Genomic DNA, 24104 nt, shown 5'->3' on the forward strand with positions numbered 1-24104 from the left:
GTATTGATATTGGGTATATAATATATTATTATTTTCTGTTTCTAGTGAATCCACTGTATTATCATTATATCATGTCCTACTTTGTCTCTTGTGACACTTTTTTTTGAGATTTTATTATTTATTTTGAGAGTTAGAGTTACAGACAGTGAGAGGGAGAGACAGAGAGAAAGGCCCTCCCTCCATTGGTTCACTCTCCAAATGGCTGCAACGGCGGGAGCTGTGCCGATCTGAAGCCAGGAGCCAGGGGCTTCCTCCTGGTCTCCCATGTGGGTACCAGGGCCTAAGGACCTGGGCCATACTCCTCTGCCTTTCCGGGCCACAGCAGAGAGCTAGACTGGAAGAGGAGCAACAGGGACTAGAACCCGGCGCCCATATGAGATGCTGGCACTGCAGGTGGAGTATTAACCAAGTGAGCCATGGCACTGTCCCCCTTGTGACACTTTTGACTTAAAGTTTCCTTTGTCTGACATAGTGTAGCTCCTCTGTTTCCTCTTAGCTGCCACTAACATGCAATATCTTTTTCTGTCCTTTCATTTTCCATTTGTCTGCTTTCTAAAATATAAAGTAAATCTCTTGCAGACAGAATAGAGTTAAATCTGGTTTAATTATTAATTCTGCCACTCTGTCTCTTAATTAATTCTGTCTCTCAATTATATTCATATTCATACGGATAGAAAAGGATTTACTGTTGTCATTTTGTTGCTGTGTCTAGTTTTTTTTCTCATTTTCCTCTTGTGCTGTCTTCATTTGTCTTTTGTTAAGTTTAAAGTGATACACTTTGATTTATTTCTCTTTTTAATATGTTTCATAGGTATTTTTGCAGTTACTATGAGAAGTACATAAAATGTTTTATAGCTGTAACAGCCTATTTTAAGCTGATAACTTCAATCACATACAAAACTCTACTTCTTTTCTCACGTAAACTTTGTTATTAATGTCAAAATAACATCTTTTTATATTGTGTGTTCACAAACATATTTCACATATCTATGGCTATACTTTCGTCTTTTCATTTCTATACCAAAATCTAAAGTGATTTATATGCCACTGTTACAGTATTCTGTGTTCGTCTGTATATCTACTCTTAACAACAAACTTTAGACTTTCATATAACTTAGCATTTTTATCTAGCTTCCTTTTACTTCAACTTAAATGACTCCCATTAGTATTTCCTATAAAGCAGGTCCAAAGAAGAACTATCTCAGCTTTTATTTATCTGGGAAAATATTCAGGTTTTCTTCATTTCTGAAGGAAAATTTTGACAGATATAGTGTTTTGAATCGTCTGGGCTTTTTTTCAACACTACATATGTATCATGCCACTCCCTTCAGACCTGCAAGGTTTCCATGGTGAAATATGCTAGTATCCCCATATGAGCATCTATTTACATGACAAATCACTTTTCTTGTGCATATTTAAGAATTCTTTTTTTGCTTGACTTTTCATAAATCGATTGTAATGTGTCTCAGAGTGAAATTCTTCAGTTAGAGCCCTTTGGGGTTCTTGATTCTGGATGCCCATTTCCCTTCTAGATTCTCAGTTTCCAACCATTGTTTTTCTTGTTTTTCACATAAGGTTCTTATCCTTACTCTCTCTCTCTCTTCTCCTTCTGTGATTTTCATATTGCATATATTAATTTACTTGATGGTTTTCAGAAAGTCCCTTAGCATTTCTTCATTCTTTTTCATTATTGTTTTCTTCTTGCTCCTCCAAATGGATAGTTTCAAGTGGCCTGTCTGAGGTCACTGGTTCTTTCCTCTGTTTTATCAAATCTGCTGTTAAACTATTTAAACAAAGTTTTTAATTCAGGCATTTTACCTTTCAGATCCAAAATTTATAATTGGTTCATTTATTTATTTTCTCCTTATTGATTTCTCATTTTGTTCATCATTTTTCTGACTTGTTGAGCATCTTCACGATGACTACTTTGAATTCCTTGTCAGACAAATCATATACCTGTGTTTCCTTGGGGATGATTTCTGAAGAATTTTTTTCTTCCCTTGATTGGGCCATGTTTTCTGTTTTTGTTTTTTTTTTATGTTTTGTAACTTTGTGGCGGGATCTACAAATCTGAATAAAATACGACCACCAATTCTAAGAACATAATGAGATTCCCCTCCTTCTTCCCCCATCTGCCTCCCAATTTCTTTCCTTCTCCCTCTGTCATTTTTTAATTTTTGAGATAGCATCGTTTAAATTTATATTATAGTAAAAAGGCTTTATACTTCACTGAATAAGAAGTTTAACAAGTAAAAAGTAAAAAAAAAAAAAATCTATTTTAGTCGGAACACAGACAATAGCTATAGACAACATTCGAATGGAAAAAATGACCATTTCACCAATATGAAGTAAATTCTAAAGAATCACAGATCATTAAAACTAGAGTAGTAGAATATTCTTAACCATTGGGTTGGCAAAGGTATAAAATAAAGTTTTATAAAACTATATTTGGAGCAATACTGATACATAGACATTTCTTTTTCTTTATTTTGTTTGTTTATTCATTTGCTTTTGAATTTTAGCTGCCACATATAAGGGAAAACATGAAATATTTGTCTTTCTGTGTCTGTCCTATTTCACTCAGCATGATATCCTACAGTTGCATCAATTTTGGTGCAAATGTTAGAATTGCATTCTTATTTGTAGCTGAATAATATTCCATTGTGTAAATATACCACATTTTCTTTATCCATTCATCTGAGGATGGACACTTTCTTTGGTTTCAAATTTTGGCTATTGTGAACAGTGCTGCTATAAACATGGTAGTGCAGGTATCTCTTTGATACATTGTGTTCAAGGCTTTTGGCTATATATTTCTAGTGTTTTTTTTTGTTTTGTTTTGTTTTGTTTTTTTTGTTTTGTTTTGTTTTGTTTTGTTTTTTGGATAGGCAGAATGGATAGTGAGAGAGAGACAGAGAGAAAGATCTTCCTTTTGCCGTTGGTTCACCCTCCAATGGCGGCCGCGGCTGGCGCACTGCGGCCGGCGCACCGCGCTGATCCAATGGCAGGAGCCAGGTGCTTCTCCTGGTCTCCCAGGGGGTGCAGGGCCCAAGCACTTGGGCCATCCTCCACTGCATTCCTGGGCCATAGCAGAGAGCTGGCCTGGAAGGGGGGCAACCGGGACAGAATCCGGCGCCCCGACCGTGACTAGAACCCGGTGTGCCAGCGCTGCTAGGTGGAGGATTAGCTTATTGAGCCGCGGCGCCGGCCTATTTCTAGTTTTTTAAGAAATCTCTGCACTGTTTTCCACTGTGACTGTACTACTTTCCAATTCCACCAACAGTGCATAAGTGTTCCTCTTTGTCCACATCCTCGCCAACATTTGTTACTCTCTGTGTTTTGGATTTTTGCCATTCTGACAGGGGTGAGGTGATATCTCATCGTAGTTTTGATTCAAATTTCCCCAATGGCTAGTGATGTTGAACATTTATTCATATATTTGTTAGTCATTTGTATTTCTTTTGAGAACTATCTATTGAAGCCCTTTGTCCATTTATCCACTGAATTTGTTTTGTTCTTGTTAATTGAGTTTTTAAAGTTGCTGATATATTCAGGATATTAATCCTTTGTCAGAGAGGTGGTTTTGATTTGCAAATATTTTTCCCACTGTGTTGGATGTTTCTTTACTCTATTGATCATTTCCTTTGCTGTGCAAAAGCTTCTGAGTTTGCTACAGTCCCATTGTGTCATTTTGCTTTTGTTGCCTGTGCCTTGGGGGTCTTGTCCAAAAAGCCATATGTTACACTGATGTCTTGGAGTATTCCCCTATTTTCCTATATTTTCTTCTGCCAATTTCATAGTCTCCGGCCTTAAATTTAGAGATTTGATCCAGCTTGAGTTGATTTTTGTATATCATGAGAGATATGCATCTAATTTCATTCTTCCACATATATATCTCCAATTTTACCAGCACCATCTGTTGAAGAGATTATCCTTACTTTACTACTTGGTCTGAGCACTTTTGTTAAAGATCAGTTGGCTTTATATATGTGGATTAATTTCTGGGCTGCCTATCCTGTTTCATTGAACTGTTTATTGGTTTTTATGCCAGTACCATGCTGTTTTAATTACTATAGCTTTGTAGTATGCTTTGAAGCTAGATATCATGATGCCTGCAGCTTGGTTTTTCTTGTTCAGATTCACTTTGACTATTCTGGGTCTTTCATGATTGCGTATGAATGTCAGGCTTTTTCTAACTCTGTAAAGAATGTCATTGGTATTTCGGTTGGGATTGCACTGAATCTGTAGATTGCTTTAGGTAATATAGACATTTTGATGATATTGATTCGTCCAATAATGAGCAAGAAATATCTTTCCATTTTTTGCGTGTCCTTTATGATTCCTTTCATTAGTGTTTGATAATTTTCATTATAGAGATCTTTTACTGTCACTCCCCTTCTTCGCGGAGGAACGACACAGGACCCTGCGCTGTTCTTTTGTCTGCTCGGCCCTCCCCAGGTTTGCTGCTGGTTCTTCCCGGGTTAGCTACCGTCCCTTCCACCTCTGTGGAAGGGCGGTTCCCCCTGCCACTTTCCCCACTTCCGCGGGGGAGTGGCACACTGCCGGCCGGCTCTCTCGGGGGCTGCTCAGGGGTTCCTTCAGATGTTCCTGGTGCATGTTGTCTCTCTCCTCCTTTATAGTCCTCTTCCACCAATCCCAACTCTGCTACCCACAGGCCGAGTATGCTGCTCTCCCCCAATCAGGAGCAGGATCAGCTCCTGCAGGTCATCACTCAAGTTGGCAAGAGGCAGCTGCGTAGAAGTTGTTACTCCCTTCTCAGCGCCATATTGTGGGAGAGCAGATGCATAGAATAAGTCTTAATTCCAGTAACAGTCTAGTCCGAGTTGCTCCCCACATTTTACTTCTTTGGTTAAATTTGATTTGATTTTTTGTGGCTATTATGAAGGGAATTCTCTGTTGATTTTGCTTTCTGAGTTCATCACTAGCACACAAAAAAACTACTGTTTTTTGTATGTTCAGTTTATAACTTGCAACTTTACTGAGTTGGTTTATCATTCTAACAGCATTTTGGTGGAGTATTTAGGTTTTTTCATATAGTATGTCATTTCATTTGCAAACATGGATAATCTGACTTCCTCTTTTCCACTTTGATGGCATTTATTTCTTTCTCCTCCCTAATTGCTCTTGCTAAAACTTTCAGTACTATATTGAATAAAAGTGGCAAAAGTAGGCATCCTTATCTTGTTCCAGATCTGAAGGGAAATATTTTAAGCTTCTCCCCATTCAATATGATATTGGCTGTTGGTTTGTGACATATAGACTTTATAATTTTGAGGAATGTTCCTTCTATATCTAATTTGTGGAAGGTTTTTATGAAGAAGGGATGTTGAATCTTATCAAATACTTACATAGTTGATTTCAAACTTGCTTTCATTTCACTCTTAATTGTATTCTAGATTTCTCATAAAGGAATTGGTACATGTATCATTTTTGCATTTATCTCTATGACAGAAGGAAGTTCCAGGGCTTGTTAGTCTGTTGTCCTGCTGACCTGTAGACTATTGTTGTTAGCTAATTTCTTTATGATTTATTTTCCCTGATTATGGTTAATTTCCTTATAAACAAGACATTTCTTAAGTATTTAGACTTCCTTAGATCAATATGTTCACTGGGTAGCAACTCAATTTGTTGATTGCTTCACTAAAGTTCGGTTTTCCCCTCAACAAGGTGAGAAGTTATAATTTTAATAGCATTTCCTAGTCCAGAAAACCTGAATAATCAATATTTAGAGATGGCATCATGGCACTGGTGCAGTAGATTAAGTGTGTGCCTACAATGCCAGCACCCCATATCAGAGTGCCAGTTTGAGTCCTGGCTACTGCACTTCTGATCCAGCTCCTTATTAATGTGCCTGAGGAAGCAGCAGAAGATGGTCCAAGTGCTTGGACTCTTGCCACACATGTGGGAGATTCAGATGGAATTCTAGGCTTCTGGCTTTAGCCTGGCTCTGCCTCAGCCATTAAAGCCATCTGGGGAGTGAACCCACAGATGCAAGATATCTTTCTCTCTCTATCTGTCCTTCTCTGTCATTCTGCCTTTCAAATAAATTAAATCTTTTTTTAAAAAGAATCAAACTTATATGTGAAATATGGGACCAATGAGAACTTCACTGATATTTAACAATTCTAAAAGTATAAACTTTCTGTGTGAACTACTTCATGCTAACTATATAAGTCATTAAGTAACTTTCATATAAGTATGCATTACCCTGTACTCTATATAATATATTCATGTATTCAATATAGCAAGGTATTCTAGGCTAATATTGTGACATTCCTCTTGAACTGCATCTGGTAAGGTCTTCCTACATGCTCAATCTAGCAAAATAGCAAGGTTCTAACATGGCAGAAAGTAGTAAAAGAGGCCTAAAAGAGAAGCAGAAAATTAAGGGAAAATAAGATTGAGTTTCAAGAAACAGGTATTTGTAATAATCATATATCAAAATTCCTATTTTTAAAATAAAACTGTTCGGCCAGCGCCATGGCTCAATAGGCTAATCCTCCACCTGCGGCGCTGGCACACCGAGTTCTAGTCCCAGTCAGGGCGCCAGATTCTGTCCCCATTGCTCCTCTTCCTGCCCAGCTCTCTGCTGGCCCAAGAGTGCAGTGGAGGATGGCCCAAGTACTTGCACCTTGCACCAGCATGGGAGACCAGGAGAAGCACCTGGCTCCTGCCTTCGGATCAGTGCGGTGCGCCGGCCACAGCACGCCAGCCGCGGCGGCCATTGGAGGGTGAACCAACAGCAAATGTCTCTCTCTCACTACCCACTCTGCCTGTCAAAAAAATAAATAAATAAAAATAAATAAATAAATAAATAAAATAAAAATAAAACTGTTCTAAGAGAATCCAGAGATTATAAGGCCAGAGACCCTACCCTAAAAATGAATATGAATTAATACCACAAACATGGTATGTAGATTATTATACCATAAGGAAAAGCAGGAGAGAGTGAAATCTTTTAACTGAAATCTTTTAACTTTTAACTTTAAACTGTGGATTTAGATAAATACTGTTTCTGCCTTTTGATCCTTTGTCATTTAATGCCTCTAAACAGTTTTTAAGAGCTTAAGCCTTATTTACATGAAAAAGGTTATTTAAGTGAATCTTTCTTCTGGAACATTTTACCCAACTTCATTTATCCAACTTTATTCCAAGACTCAATAATTCTGGTTGTGCATTTATTTGCATACAATTAGACAATATAAAAAAATTGTTAAATTAAGCAGTTCATTTCAATTGTAAGTCATCACATTCTTAGACAAAGATAAGTATATTTGCAGTTACCTACCCCTATTTCGTCAACACAAAAGACATTTAACTTCAGACAAAATTGAGGCTGTAAAATAAAACTAAACATTGAATCAAGATATCCTTACAGAAATGTGTGCAATGCCCAAACTTAAAACAGAACCCAAGAGAAAACAGTGCAGCTTTTCATCCACAAACCCCTTTTTTTTAGAAGTTTGCTTCTCCTTCCCATATTTGCTTATTTTATTCACACATATATAAAAAAGCAGGCATATTCTTTTAAACAGAAACTCTGAGAGGTAAAGGAATGTTCATTTCACTCTTGTCAGATGTAGAGTCCTTTTGCCTCAGTCTCCATTCATATTTTTCTATTATCTTGATGATTCTTCCTTGATTGTCCATGTCTGTTCTCTGTGCTTTTATCTTGTAAGATCATATCTTGATGTCAAACTCTATTCTCTATAGTCTGATTCACAAAGAGTTATTAGAAAAGACTTATTTTAAAGACCTGTCTCCTTAGGAATGATTATACACACAAAAGGCAGCTCTTGGATAATTGAGAGTCTGGGGATAGAAGAAGTCAACCATTTTAATGGTTATCTATGTGCAGTCAATGGCAGCTGATTTTTTTTTACACATTTTGGGGCTCCAACTAAGCTAGGGCCTGGGATCAGAAGAAATACAAGAGCCATCTACTTCCACTGTTTGGCTGTTTTTTAATGGTCTAATAAATCATAGATAGCACCATAGATTTTCCCTTATATCTGCCTATGGCTGACAGAAGAGGAGGGCATTTTTCAATCCTCTATCAGTTTTTTGCTAAAACCGCACACTTGTCAAAGCAGTGAGAGGTTTGCCTTTCCAGGTGTGTGATCAATGCACAATGATATCAGAGATCCTCAGTGAGAGAAAGATCCTACTTTGGGTGTATTGAGTCTGAAAATTCATATTAGATCCCATATTGTATTGACAGGGAAACACTTATCTCAGCTAATTAAAAAAAAAAAAAGCCAACTCATGTTCATTAGATCAATTAATATAAACCGACACAGCATGTGAGGGAAAAAGGATGTGAAAGCAAATGCACATTCTCCAATGCGGTGTTAGGGCTTCTATTTTGCTTTTATTTTTTAAATTCTTTTGATATTTGTGAGGCAGAGAGACAGAGAGGAAGGGTCAGAGAGCAAGAAAGCTCGCAAACATGGGTTCACTATCTCAAATGCCCACAGCAGCCAGGACTGGCAGGGCCACAGTCAAAACTAGGAACTCAGTCTGCCAGTAACTCAAATACTTCAGCCATCACCACTGCCTCTAAGGGTCCACATTACTAGGAAGTTGCAGTCAACCAAAAACAGGTATCAAACTCAGCATTTTAACTGCTAGCTCTGCCCTTGTGTGAGAGCTGTACTGATGCACTTCAAAACTTTCAGCTATTCTGCCATTCTTAATTACATTCCCTGTAATTAAGACACAAAGCACTCAGAAAAATTCCAAAATGATCATAGGAGCAGAACCTGAGGAATTTGGGGGATAAGGGCTCAAATACAAAGTTACCTTGACCTGTTGGGGGGCTAGGAAATGCTTTGATATCTTAGAAATAAATATGCTCAGTTCTCTTAAAGTACATTTTCATCGAGCTAGTAAATGTTAGTATAAATTATAGGTAGTGCTGCTGGGCATCATTCATGCTCTTCTAACTCTAGACTCCCACCTTAATCATTTGTCTTGAGTTTTTGAATTCTTGCAATGATTGTTTTCCATTTAATTTTATCTGTAATAAGCACTTAAATGTTTTTCAGAAGTCAGCTTGGGGAGTGAGAGTGTGTTCTGGGAATGGGGACATCAAACACATTAACACACACAAATGCTGCTGCCTCATAGGGCAAACAACTCTGAAGAGCAGCATATCATTAACAGATCATTGGGATGAGAATTCCATTTCTTATGTTGATAAGGGTTGGGAAGGAAAGCTGAGTAAGAGTTGAAATCCTGCAAGAGATTTTGTCACCATGCTGGTCAGTGAGAATGAGCTCTGCAATGAGTATTGGATGGGCGAAGAAAATTTACTGATACTATCAATATCAATTCCCTCTTGTTTCTCAGATTGATGCATTTTGTCACACAGAAGGGGGCTCTAGAATTTTGATATAATGTGGCCACTAAATGTCAGCTTCATCAGGAGCCCCATTGACAAAACAGCAAGCTTTTCCAAAGCTGGAGAGAAAAAGCTGTTTTGTTATTTAGAAAAAGCATGTTAGTCTCCAATACCACGCTTACACCTTTTCAAAGAACAATTTAGATTTTATATGCTGGTGGCCTTTCAGATGGTCAGATTTCTTTCTCAAATTAGGAGACTGGGAAAATGCATTGTGGCACAGTGGGTTGAGCCACTGCTTGGCATGCTTTACTCCCATATCTCCTGTATTAGAGCACATGGGACTGTGTTCCACTTCGTATCCAACATCCTGCCAATCAACCTGGGAGGCATCAGATGATGGCCTAAGTACTTGGGTTCTTACCACCCAATTGTGGGAGACCTAGCTGGAGTTTCTGGCTCCTGACTTCAGCTCCTTGGCTGTTGCAGGCATTTGGGGAGTGAAACAATAGATGGAATGGATGGAAAATATCTGTGTGTGTGTGTGTGTGTGTGTGTGTGGTGTGATATGTGGTGTGTGTCTTTTCTGTCTGAACCTCTGCCTTTCAAATAAATAAATAATAAATAAAATTTTTAAATGCTTTTTTAAAAAGGAGCCTGTCCTTGATTTGTTTCTTTGGAATGATGTATATACAAAGGGATTGAACATGATCAAAGCAAAGTTTTAATTCTGATGCATATTTATTTTCACATTTCTTTAGAAAAGAGATAGCATTTCCACATTTCCAAGCACTACATGCATGCATCATACATTTTGCTCATATTTTAGGATATTTAAAATATAGTGCCATTGCATTCCTTTGCAAAGATTCAATAGCAAAGTACTACAAACCGAATGGCTGAAACAACAAAAATAACTTATAGTTCTGGACTCCGTAAGTCTAACATCAAGGTGTTGACAAGGGTTGTTTCCTTCTGATAGTTGTGAGGATCTGTTCAATGTCTTTACCTAGCTTCTTATGGTAGTTTGCTGGCAATGTTTGATGTCCCTTGGATTGCAGAAGCAGCACCACGATCTCTGCTTCATGTTCATGTGACCTAGCCCCTTTGTGCAAATCTCTCTATGTCCAGCTTTCCCTTTTGCATAAGGAAACCAGTCATATTGAATTAGATGTCTACCTTACTCAAATATTGACCTCATCTTAAATAATTATGCCTGTAATGACCTAATTTTCTAAGAAGGTCAAATTCTGAGGTGTACTAGTGGCTAGAATTATAATATATATGAATTTGTGGAAAACACAATTCAATGCCTAACAATAAATAGTTGGCCTGTCTTCATTTTCATTATCATTTATAATTTGGTTATTTTCACATCAAAATGCAAACACCTGAATTCAAATATAATTTGCAAAGTAATCAGCAAGTTTTGCTGAGTACCTAAGTTTTGCATTAAATTATGTTAGATACTGTAAGATATGGAAGCAAAAAGTAAAACAAGAGTCCATTTCCTGTAACCTACCTGAAGTAACAAAACTCACTAACAGTCGTAGCTTGTTTTAAACTGAAAAACATAGTAAAACATGGATTATAGAACCAATATCCTGCATCTTTCACACAAAACATGTATTACAGAGCCAAGTTTGCTAGATCTTTCCCACAAAACCTTACAACACTTTATAGTAAGATTTTTTTTTTAATTTATTTTTCCTACAGGGATATTTTGAATCCATGTTCCTCGGCAGTATCCCAGGAAATGTAAAGATCTCTAAGAGTGTCGGCCAAATTTTTGGGTTCGAGGGTTGCATTCGAGAACTTCAAGTAAACAACAAAGAAGTCTTAATCATTCAAGAAGCACTGCATGGGAAGAACATTGAGAATTGTTATATCCCTTGGTGTGATCATCATCTATGCCATAACAACGGCACCTGCATCAGGTCAGTACCAGCTCCCTGATATGCAACCTATGTTACGTGATTCCAAGTTCTTAAAACAACAAAACCATGCAATGTTGTCAACTGGGTGGTGGAAAACATGTGGTGAAAACTTATTTGCTCAAAGTAATTAACACATGTGGATACAAAGGCAAGTGATTCCTCTGAGACTCTGAAAATAGGTAAGTAACTAAAGCTGATGGGAAGTTTGAAAGGATTGAAATTTCAATCTGAATGTTTTGGCTTTTTGTAACAATGAATAATAGTTTTTATTCATTGATAGTAGTTTTCTGAATTTATTAATTTTGTTTTAATCTGCTTATATTTATATTATAAATTGAGAAAAAATGTATTGTTTATTTACAATCATTTTTCATCCATGAAGCAAAGATTTATCACGCTTGCAAGCTTAAGATCTTAATTAAAATTACTTTCTGCTCCACTGAAAAGTCTTATGTGAATCAACCCTGAGGGAGACTCATTTGGACAGTGTAGAACATATTCCCAAATTCCTTCAATCCTCTGAGAAATCTATATTTCAAGTCTACAAATAATGACAGAGTAGAAACTGAAACATGGACAAATTATACTTACTTAAGTCAGGGAAAAATTGACCAAATCTCACAGGAGACATCTTAATTAATTTGTCTCAGTAGTTCCAAGAGACAAACTACCACGTAGTTAATAATGATTCCATAGAAGTAAATGTCTATAAACATAGTGTGGAAAAGAGAAAAATTCTTTCAAAGCAGCAGCAGAAGAAATGGTTGGCAGAAATGGGCTCTGAAAGTGATTACAAAAATTGCAAATGGAAAAAGAGAGAAGGAACCAAAAGGCAAATATAAGGCAAAAGGACAAGACAGGTAAAATAGAGTCAAGGTATTGTATTTATCAATCACAGACCGACTAATAAATTTGAAAAACTGAGCATGATTTAATGATAAAGGAAGAAATTGTCTTTTGGAGAGTCTCAAAACTTTTCTTCTGATTCACACAACTTGATTTATACAACTATACAACAACAGCAACGTAGACCTATTTAATACAAGTATAACTCATAAAGGTTTTAAGACCTAAAGAATGATGAATAGGGAGGCTAAGAATAAAGATAATTTCTGAACCATGATCATTTTCCTAAAGGAAAGAAAAATCAAAGTTTTCTTCAATAAACATTCTACTCTATAATGAACAAATTAATAACAATTTTTAAAAATATGGAGTGAAGGGTGGCCAGTGCAGTGGCTCACTTGGTTAATCCCCCATATGGGCACCGAGTTCTAGTCCCAGTTGCTCCTCTTCCAGTCCAGCTCTCTGCTGTGGCCCCAGAGGACAGTGGAGGATGGCCCAAGTGCTTGGGCCCCTGAACTCGCATGGGAGACCAGGAAGAGGCACCTGGCTCCTGGCTTCGGACAGGCGCAGCTCTGGCCATTGCAGCCATTTTGGGGGGTGAACCATCAGATGGAAGACCTTTCTCTCTGTCTGTCTCTCTCACTGTCTGTAACTCTATCTAATAATTAAAAAAAAAAAATGGAGTGATCCAAAATACTAGTTAGTAAGGTGACTTTCCAAATCCTGCAGAAGAAACTGCCAGTCTGCCTACCCAAGCAAAAGAGAAACAGGGGAAAAGTTTGTCTACTGACTTTACTAATATCAGAAAGGTTTATGTCCTTCAGTCTAAATACATATTTAATGAGGCTTTACCACTGATGAAATTATTGGAAGAAATGACAAGAATTGTGTTTTCTCCTTTCCTGTCTGTGGTAAACATCCTCTACTGTTGGCCCATACTCTCCCCTTCCTCACAGTTCTGTCTCCTCAGTTTTCTGTGGGTGTGACCTGTGACTTACTCATCACAACAGAATAGCCAATAGAATAGGGTAATAGTATGCAACTCCCCTGTGGAGATAACTAAAATTCTGAATTGCCTCTCTCTCGCTGGCTTTGATGGAGCATACAGAAAACTGGAGAGACCTATTTTTTTTTAACTTTTATTTAATGAATATAAATTTCCAAGTACAGCTTATGGATTACAATGGCTTCCCCCCCCCCATAACTTCCCTCCCACCCGCAACTCTCCTCTTTCTCCCTCCCTCCCCCCTTCCATTCACATCCAGATTCATTTTCAGTTCTCTTTATATACAGAAGATCAGTTTAGCATATATTAAGTAAAGATTTCAACAGTTTGCACCCACATAGAAACACAAAGTGAAAAATACTGTTTGAGTACTAGTTATAGCATTAAATCACAATGTACAGCACATTAAGGACAGAGACTCATGGAAATGGTGGGTTAAGAAAGGTAGTTTGCGGTAAAATGTCAAGCTTGAGATAACAGTGTTGTGCAGCATTAGGAAACAAAGGCACTCTAGTTTTCTGCATAAGTGTCTACTATTTCCAACTCATAGAAATAGATGTTAGTTGTACTTTAAAATATTAACTTTCTGAGATATTTTAAACTCAGTGCTTATGAAATAAAATAAGCTTCATATTTTCATGAATTAATCAAACCCACATTCCTTTCAATCCTTGTTATTTAATATATATTTTAAAGCAAGAAATAAATCTAGTCATCCTAGTACAATAGGTAGAAGTAGTCCTAGGTTTGTTTACACTTTGTAAGTTCATCGTATTAGATTTATTTCAAAAGGAATGCCTGATAGCTAACTAGGAGCTAAACAGCTTGCGAAACAGATGTGAAGTGAAGATACCAGTCCTACATGCAGGGAGTTCTCACGGTCCTGTGGAAGCTCTATATGCTCTTTGGTATTTAGGGTGATTTTTTTTACAACTTTGTATCTGTTCATCTGTTTTCAAATACGACAGGTATTCTAGCCTCCTGTACCCATTTATGAGCCTTTCAACAACTACCCTGGAGGAATCCACTTCCAGTTAATAGATGCCTTCTTATCCCTAAACAAATATACTCATCAGTTAGTGTACTGAACTACATTATGAACAAACAAGTATTCTAGCCTCCTGTACCCATTTATGAGCCTTTCAACAACTACCCTGGAGGAATCCACTTCCAGTCAATAGATGCCTTCTTATCCCTAAACAAATACACTCATCAGTTAGTGTACTGAACTACATTATGAACAAACATTTCTTACATGCTGTAGACAATATGATTTCTGTCTTGATTACCAGTGCTCCACTTTGGTAAATTATCTCTTGCATTATCACTATGACTCATTCAAGCTCTCCCCTTGTGTAGCCTAATACTGCAGCACACTAGAATTGGCCAATTCCAGAACAATTCCTCATAACTGATGTTAACAGAGGAAATGAGGTAAGGGTCACATGAGAAATTTTTGCTCACAAAGAATTGGATACAAGAAATCTTTCAGAATAGCAGATCAATTTGAATGAGCTAAATTGATATTCAGCTTTTCTGGATTCAGGAAAATGGAGAAGTTGACCTAATGGAGTACTTTTTAGGCCTGGAAGTTTTATTGTATTTTCAAAGTAACAGATTGTATATATTCAGAATGAAACAGTCATTGTTACAAGGAGAAGAAATTCCTTTTGCTTCTCTGTTTGCCCATCTCAAAATATGAAGACTATAACATTTTAATATCATAGAATGTGTGTATATGTTTTTGCATGCAGATGCAAATAACTTTCTCGTCACAGTTTAACCATTCCAGTTTAGTGACTCTCATCCAAAGTTCGGAGAATGCCTCCTAATGTGATATATAAGAAACTTTCTTAGAAAAGAAAGGGGGAGATTTTCAAATCTGTGCACACCTACACACGCACGCACACACACACACACACACACACACTTCTAATACTATGATTCTGATTCTCCCTGGAATATATGCCTATTCCCTTAACAAGTAGTTACACTGTTGGTGTAACAATATCTATCCTTGAGGCAGTGTGCTCTAAACAAGAGTAGAGTCATGAACGAACAGTTTCAGTACCATAGAATTCATTTTATGTTTTACAAAATGAAATATACTTTCGATGGGTACTTATAAACAAAATCATCGCTAATTTTTGTATCTTATTTTGACCTAACGCAGCATTATAAAATGCTGTCTTTACCTTGTCTGCAAAGATAATCTGCTTACCAGAAGACAAATTTCATGCTGAAAAGTATTAAGGGAAATAACGCTTCAGCAGCTTTACTGAACAAATGTCATTCTGCTTTGAGTACCATCACATGTTTCTGGATAGTGTCCAATCTTTTTTCATTTCGTTATAAATCTGTGCTAGAATTTTCAAACCCCTGTGGTTGCTCATTTCAGAGAAGTCCAAATTGTATGTAGTGAAATTCAGTTTAGAAAAGTGATACAGAAGGGTTATTCTGAGTATCTAAATCCCCATGGATTTTGAACAAGCTGTTTCCAAAAGGGCATAGGAAGGTTAGCAAATTAAACAGATAATATTTAAATTACTTTCCCCTTTCTGTGCCAGATGTTTTAAAACAGGTTGAACAGCAATTACAAAGGAGCATCAGATTTGGGAATATACCCTATACAACCAACCATGGCACTAAGAACTTAATGTCACTGACATTATAGTAAATAATTATTGAGACATTGATTTTAGACCTCGTCTAAATTTTTCCAGGAGATAAGAAGGTATGAATGTGTTTTCTCATGCATTGGAAAGTGACTAAGTCTCACATGTGAGTGGGTGTGTCTTATGTGCCTCTAACTGTTCCCCTCTCCTTATTCATTAACAGTGCTGTTCTCTGTGTGCTGGGACAGGAGTCAGCACAAGTTTTCTGTAAAATGTGATTTGCAAGTATTTTAGACTTTCCAACACAATGACTCAACTTTCCCATTGTATAAGAAAAGCAGCCACATTGACAAAATATAAATGAATGGGCAAGGCTGTGATCTAACAAAACTTTACTTATAAAAATAGACAACCAGCAAAATTTAGTCTCAGGGCTGTAGCTTTCAGATCATTACACTAAGTAAACAATCAGATAAATTAGTGCTGTGTATTTTATTGGTCAAAGACATCCAAGTCAAATTAATGGTGTTTCCTTATTAAGTAATCTCTTTTTAAAAAAAAATAATTATCAATATTAGTAAATTATGATTCTCAGTGTCCTATGTGAATAGGAGTGTTAGTTTCTTCATTCTTTTCTTTCAATCCCATTTTCCCTATTATCTCATTTTGGAAACATATTTTTTAACACTGGTAGAAAGAAGTCACTTTTTCATGATCTCTGAGGTATTTAGTTTCCAAGCCATTTAGCACTTCAAAATGAGATGGGAGTCATAGATTGAATTTGAAATTGCAATAGTAACACCATTACTCAGTACAAAGAATTAGGGCATTGTGTCTTGGCCTTTCCATTCTTTCTATAATGACTTGCAACCTCCCCATAAAATTTCTGCTAGTGTTCATTGTCACAGTGTCATGTAGTTACATGTCACCCGCTGAGATCTTTGAGTTACCACCCCGTATCCAGGGCAGATTACCCATAATCTAACTCAGCAGTCTACCTTATTCTAAATACCAATGAAAAAAAGAACCTCTTTCAGATAAATTTCTTACCATGTATTTAGACTAATAACATCTTGAAATATTTAGCCCTTGTTCTTAGTGGCTCACTGTCTGGAGACATCACCCTTGAAACTATACATAGGATTTAAGTATCTCTTATAGTTTATATTAATTTATACTTGGTCAGATTTGTTTTTTAAAATATTTATTTATTTATTTATTTGAAAGGTGGAGCTAGAAAGAGAATTGGAGACACATTTTCATCTACTAGTTCACTCCTCAACTGGCCACAAGGACCAGAGTTGTGCCAGCTGTGCCAAAAGCTTTTTCTGGATCTCCTACATGGGTACAGGGGCCCAAGCACTCAGGCCATCCACCATTGCTTTTCCCAGATGCATTATCATAGATCTGAATGGAAAATGGAACAGCCAGGACTTGAACTGGCATCCAGATAGGGTGCAGGCATCACAGGCGGCAGCTTTACTCATTATGCCACAATGCTGGCCCAGGTCAGAGGTCAGATTGTTTTAACAATGAACCTTCACAGGGCTGGCACTGTGGCGCAGTGGGTTAAAGCCCTAGCTTGAAGCGCCGGCATCCCATATGGGCGCTGGTTCTAGTCCCAGAAGCTCCTCTTCTGATCCAGCTCTCTGCTATGGCCTGGGAAAGCAGTGGAAGATGGCTCAGGTCCTTGGGCCCCAGCATCTGCATGAGAGACCCAGAGGAAGCTCCTGGCTCCTGGCTTTGGACTGGCGCAACTCCGGCCATTGTGACCATCTGGGGAGTGAACCAGCGGATGGAGGACTTCTCTCTTTGTCTCTACCTCTCTCTGTTACTCTGTCTTTCAAATAAATAAAATAAATCTTAAAAAAAGAACCTTCAAACATCTCATTTGTAGGTGGTCCCTATTGCTAGAAAAATGGGGTGAGAAGGGAAATAATCCAATTAGGCTTAGGTGAAAATTTAGACACGTATGTGATTGCATAGTTTTCCCCATCTCTCACATTGTGTTAATTAATTGTGAATTTAAATGTATATCTGTGTAGTCTATTCATTAAAAGCAGTTTAAACTTTATAAATGCAAATATAAATTTTTTTCTCTGTCACTGATGTCAAACATACTCTGTAGGATCTTTCTTTACTTTCCCTTCATGGACTATCATGCAAATTCAAGACATCTGGTTCAAGTTAGTCCAGTTTGAAATCTCTATCTCACATACGGTTCAGGGATCACTAGACTGTATAAGTTTATATAGACTTCAACTTCAAGAATCTAGCATAAAGAAGGATTGTGGTACTTCCTTTTTAATTCCTTTATATGTCTCTTCTGCTTCTGGTTACTCCAGGGTTGATGCGAGCTTGGATGAGAATTAGACTAGAAAATATAATAGGTTTACTTATTAATTGGTGCCATTATGGTTCTATATTGATGGATTTTCCTCTCCCTGCAACAGAAGCTCAATTCTGATTCTCGTGAGACATACATGGCTTCACCACGCCCTACCTGAGAATTCTTACTAAGTTCTTACTGCCTCATGGGGGAAATGTTCTGTGGTTTGTCCCTCCAAAACTCCTTAGCTGATGGCATCCCTTCACCAAGTAACAGAACTAGTTTATGCTGAATCTAATGGCATTTAAGATGCTCTAATTCTTGCACATGTACTTCGGAGATCTGGAAGTTGCTTGAAATTTCAGTGGTAGATTTTCTACTTCTTTTGGAAGAAAAAAGCAGATTGCAACCTTGAAACATCTCCATGTAAACACTTCCTGTGATGACCCAGAAGATAGTTCAGGAAAGAGACCTAAATTTTCAGTTTTCCATATAATTTGTTATACTTTGTTTTATTACTCTAAATAAAGATTAACTTTATATGTAAATATATAAGTACTTTTAATTATTTTTATTTAAATGGCAATAAAATTATATGCCTCAGGTCTGCAAAATCTTAGACATCCCTCTATCAGTAGACAATCCTATGAAGCAGGATTCAAGCTCAGTATCCAAGCTTTTTAAGGTTGACTTCATTTATTTGAGAAACACAGTTACAGACAGAAGGAGAGACAGAGAGAGAGGTCTTCCATCAGCTAGCCCACTCCCCAAATGGCCGCAATAGCCTGAGCTGGCCAACCTGAATCCAGGAGCCTCCTCTGGGTCTCCCACATGGGCACAGGGGCTCAAGAACTTGGTCCATCCTCCACTGCTTTCCCAGGCCATCAGCAGAGAGCTGGATTGGAAGAGCAGCTGGGACATGAGCCAGCACTCATCTGAGATGCTGGCACTGCAGTCTGAGTCTCAACCTACTACACCACAGTGCCAGCCCCAGTTTCTAACTTTAATGTTGGAAATGCCATAAACATGATTTTAATGTAGATGCGTAAAAACCACATGCCAAAGATATTTTAACTCATTAATGAAGGAGCAAGCATGATGGCAAAACTGTTTCAAACAGAATTCAAGAGACAGAATATATAGGCACTGAAAATGCTAAAATAGGATTGCTATAATAGAGACAAAAATGTCCAATATCCTATATGGCAATAGCATATAATTTTTGGAGGAGGAAGAGCAGGTTCCAAAAATAGGACGTTCCAGTGTTTATACCTCCCACAGAAACATCAATTTAAGCAGTCACCTACACATGAAAATATCTTCACTTGAGTCAAAGAATAAATGATAGGTCATAATACCTACTTTTATTTATACATAAAAATATGAAAAGACGCCTTGAAGAAAGTCCAGACAGCTTTGTATTATTTATCTGCATCACCCATCACCCAAACCAGGACAACAGAGCTTGGAGAGACATACTGTCTGCCTGACAGAAAAAAAGTGAAGTAAGCATAGGAATTTGCCTTGGAACCTACCTACCCTGGTAAAACGCTGCACCTCACAGACACCCAACAATGTAGACTCCAGGTCATAGACAACAGACTGAGTACTCAGAGCCACTTTAGTTCAAAATGGGAACCTGCAGCCATAGGAAGACAGACTTGTGTTCTGGTCCGTGGTACTGCCAGCTAAGTACATTAGCCCTGGGCTCACAATAACACAGAGACAGCAAACCTTATAGGCCAGGAGCTTTGATTTCAATCTTGGCATTTAAGGGATTCCAACATGATTTAGCAACTTCTGCAGTGGTCCTGGGTTCAGAGCACTCCCTAATGATGTAAGAGTTCAAGGACCATCCACGTAGAACTTCTGGACAGGCTTATTTTGATAAATGATTATTATTCTGATAAAGCCAGACTAGATAAGTTGGAATAATACCTGTTTCTTCACTGTGTACATATATATTCATGATCCCAACTAAACAATCGGAGAAATATCACATTACCAAATGGACAAAAACAAAATGCTACTGGCTTACCCTAAGAAGTTTAAGATGTATGCACTACTAAAGAATTCAAAATAACTTCTAAGAAAACTCAATGAACTGCAAGAAAATAAGGAGAAGTAATTCAAAAATTCACTAAAAAAGATTATCAGAGATTAAATTTAAAAAGGAATATTGGAGCTAAAAATACAATGAATGAAATGAAAAGAGCAATAGAGAGCATCAACACCATAATCCATCAGAACAAAAACTGTAACATGAAGTTAGGTCATTTTAGAATATAGATCACAAGAGAGAAACAAGAATGATTAATGTATTTATAGGAAACATTAAAAGATCAAATGAACGCATTGTTGGCATTCAGCAGGAAGTAGAGAGAGAGGATTAGGAAACATATTTAAAGAAATAATAGCAAAAAAAATGCCCAAAACTGTAGAAAAATATACCCAGCTGCAGAAAAGTCAATGGTCTCCAATCAGATTCAATCTAAATAATGCAACTGATGACATGTTATAATTAAAGACTCAAAAACGAAAGTCAAAGAAATGAGCCTGGAAGCAGCAAGATAAAATAAGTAAATTACAGATAAGTGGGTTTCAATTCACCTAACCAGCATACCTTACAGCAGAAATTTCATAGGGCAGGAGAGGGTTCAAAGTGGTAAGAATAAACTTCAGCCAAGAGTACAATATGCAGAGATATTTCACAAAAGAAGGCAAAATGAAGGTTCTTTGACAAACTAAGCAAAGGAAATTCATCGCCATCAGCCTTGCCCCATAAGAAATGCTAAAAAGAGTTGATTGAGGTAAAGGAAAAAATGTGAATAAGTAAAAGCATTTGAAAACATAAAAATACACTGGGAAATAAAAGTGCACAAATTCAGAATACTCCAATAGTATAGATTATAGGTCACTGATGTCTGTAGAATTAAGATTAAAAGACAAAAGTAGTAAAATAATAATTACTTCAATAACTTGTTAGTGGGTATACAATATAAAAAGATGTAAATTGTGATATCAAAAATTCAAAATGCAGGGGATAGAATTAAAGGAATAAAAAGTTTGAGTTACTTTTTTTGCCATTAAAACTAGTTGTTATCAACTTAAAATAGCATGTTTTAAGCCTCATGATTTCCACAAAGCAAAATCTATAATAAATACATTCAAAATAAAAAACAAGAAAACAAAACAGATGCAGCCTGTACTTTAAATCAAAAAGAAAGTTCATTTTTATATCAAAAAGATAAAAGAAAGTAATTATATGAGGATAAAATAGTACATTGAGCGAGAGGATATACCAATTGTAAATATATATTCACTAAACACTTGCACCTAAATATATGAAACAAGTATTGGGGGATCTAAAAGGAGAGATACATTGTAATATTTAGAGAGTGAACCAGTGGATGGGAGTCACTGTGTCTGTCTCCTTTTTAAATAAATATAATTAATTTTTAAAATAACAAGACTAGCATACAATCCAGCAATCACACTACTGGGTATTTATCCAAAGGAGATTAAATCAATGTGTTAAAAAGTAGCTGAACTCACATGTTTATTGTAGCGCTATTCACAATAGCCAGGAGATTGAATCCATCTAAGTATCCATTAACAAATCGATGGATAAAGAAAGTGTAGTGCAGATGGAAAACATTAAGCAATAAAAAAGAATGAAATCTTGCTATTTGTGGCAACATGATAACCCTGGAGAACATTATGCTGAGTGAAAATAAGGAAGGCTAAGAAAGACAAATACCACATGTCTTCATTCATATATGGAATCTAAAAAAGATAATCTTATAGAAGTGAAGAGTAGAATAGTAGTTACCAGAGCTGGATGGAACAGATTGATTAATGGATACAAACTCACAACTGGATAGGAGAAATAACTTTTAGTGTACTATTACACAGAAAAGCAATTATGGTTAATAATATTGTATATTTCAGAATGGGTAGAAGAGAGAATCTTGGATGTACTAGTCACACACAAAAAATGATAAATGTTTGGGATGATAGATAAGCCAAATATCCTGATTTGATCATTACATGATATGTACATGTATTGAAACATCACAGTATATCCCATAAGTACGTAATTATGTGTTCATTAAATTAAATAGTAAATGGAGCACCAAATATACATTTCTCTAGAGAACTGCATAAGCATTGAACAGTCCAGTTAGATAATGCCCTAGTATATTGATAGTATTTTTGCCATTTCTAAATTTTGAAGTTTTTCAGAACTCCAGCCATATTTTGAGTTACCAGAAGATAAGAACCCAAGTTGTTTCACTCCTATCCCTCTACTTTCATTAAAATTTAGCAAGAAGAAAGTAATAATAAACAGAGTACTTAGGAAAGTAGACTCACTTCAGTATTCCATGTATAAGGAAGTTCCAATTTTACTATTTGCCTCTGAAGTTTTGATAATTTTAGTCTACAAAATGAACTGACAATAGAATAACAGAGAAATAAAATGTTAAAATTTTATCATTTACCTAAACATGGCAGATATACACATTCAGTATTAAACTCAAAAAACAGCAAATGGCTGAGCCTAACATAGAACTAAACAAAGGGTTAGGAGGGTCATCCTCCTTAGGGGCCTAGAGGTGGTACAGCTTACGGGGGGGTTAGGGTTGGAGGTACATATTAAGTAAGAGTTGTCTGGTTGTACAAATAAAGTCTCCAGGGAAGAGCCACAAGTGGTCTGGGGCCAGAGTCAGACCGCTAATCTCTTCTTCCTGCAGAAAGATCCTCCCCAGGCAAAAAGGAGGAAATCAGATGGCAAAGCCTGTTTCTATCTGCTGTCTACTCTTTTCCCTTACATAAATATCCCTTATAGAACAACATTTCTTTTTTAATTTTTATTTGTGTATTTATCTTTGAGACAGACACAGACAGACACATTGACAGAGCTTCCATCCACTGGTTCACTCCCCAAATGCCTTCAAAGGATGGTGCTGGACCCACCCAAATCTGTCAGTGGGTACTCAATCCAAAATTCCCACATGGGTGACAAGGACCCAACTATTTGAGCTGTCACCTGATATCTCCCAGGGTGCACATAAGCAGGAAGCTAAAATAGAGAGCAGAGTTGGGACTCCAACCTAGGCACTTCAGTATTGGATATGGGCATCCAAATAAGGCGTTTTAACCATCAGGCCAGATGCCTAACCCAGACGTAAATTTCTCTGACAAAATGGGCAGCTTTCAGAGGCATTCCTGTGACTGCAGAGGTCTGAAATTTCCCTCAGTCTTAAACTCAAAATATTCTAAAGAAACATATTCTGACGTGCTCTATTTCTCTGGTAGCATCTCAATGCTATGAGAGTCTCAAGTTGTCCTCAGTGGTTCATCTTTGTTCTCCTTGGTGGAGCAAATCTATGTTTTGCTCTTATGCAACTGGAGGGAAGGCAGAGAGCTCTCCTGTATCCATTTCTTCCTACAATTGTCTTCAGTTCAACACTCCTTCATGTTTTTGGGAGGCATATTCTGATCTCTCATTCATAATGTAAAAAACAAATATACCATTAGTATAGAAAAATAAACATACATAAGCATGCTCTAACTCTTTATTTCTTGGACAAGATGTAATTCATCAAAACAAAATACCTTTAATTTTCTCTGTTTTTTTTTCTATAATCCAAGTTTAGAAATTATTTTGAACAAAATCTGTTTGATTAATGTGGGATATGTACATCTTTAAAACCATCCATCTGTCCTTTCTTTCATACTGCAAGCATTTGTAGAGCACATCTTTTATGTTAAGCAGCGTGATCAGAACAGAATTTATAAAGACAAATGAGATATGGAACCTTATTCTTTTTTTAGCATACTCTTTTTGCTTAGGATAGTCTCAGGTTTATAAAACACTGAAGCATGCAGAACAAAAAGTGCTTTTCCATTTGAACATATAAAGCACTGTCTTAGGTTAAAACAGCCTAGGTTTCACAATTGCTGTTGTTTATCTTTTTTATCTCATTTCTTTTCCCCATTCAAC

At 36.9% G+C, this 24104-nt stretch overlaps 1 protein-coding gene across 1 annotated transcript in view; it reads left to right on the forward strand.

Moving 5' to 3' along the window:
• Window positions 1-24104, forward strand: part of EYS (EGF-like photoreceptor maintenance factor) — a 1804868-nt gene that overhangs the window by 1489356 nt on the left and 291408 nt on the right. The window contains 1 exon segment of the mRNA XM_089333540.1: window positions 11081-11301. Coding sequence (XP_089189666.1) covers window positions 11081-11301 — 221 coding nt within the window.

Source organism: Oryctolagus cuniculus, chromosome 5, assembly GCF_051225735.1.
Source record: "Oryctolagus cuniculus isolate XC-2025 breed Fujian yellow rabbit chromosome 5, ASM5122573v1, whole genome shotgun sequence".
Taxonomy (NCBI): Eukaryota; Metazoa; Chordata; class Mammalia; order Lagomorpha; family Leporidae; genus Oryctolagus; species Oryctolagus cuniculus.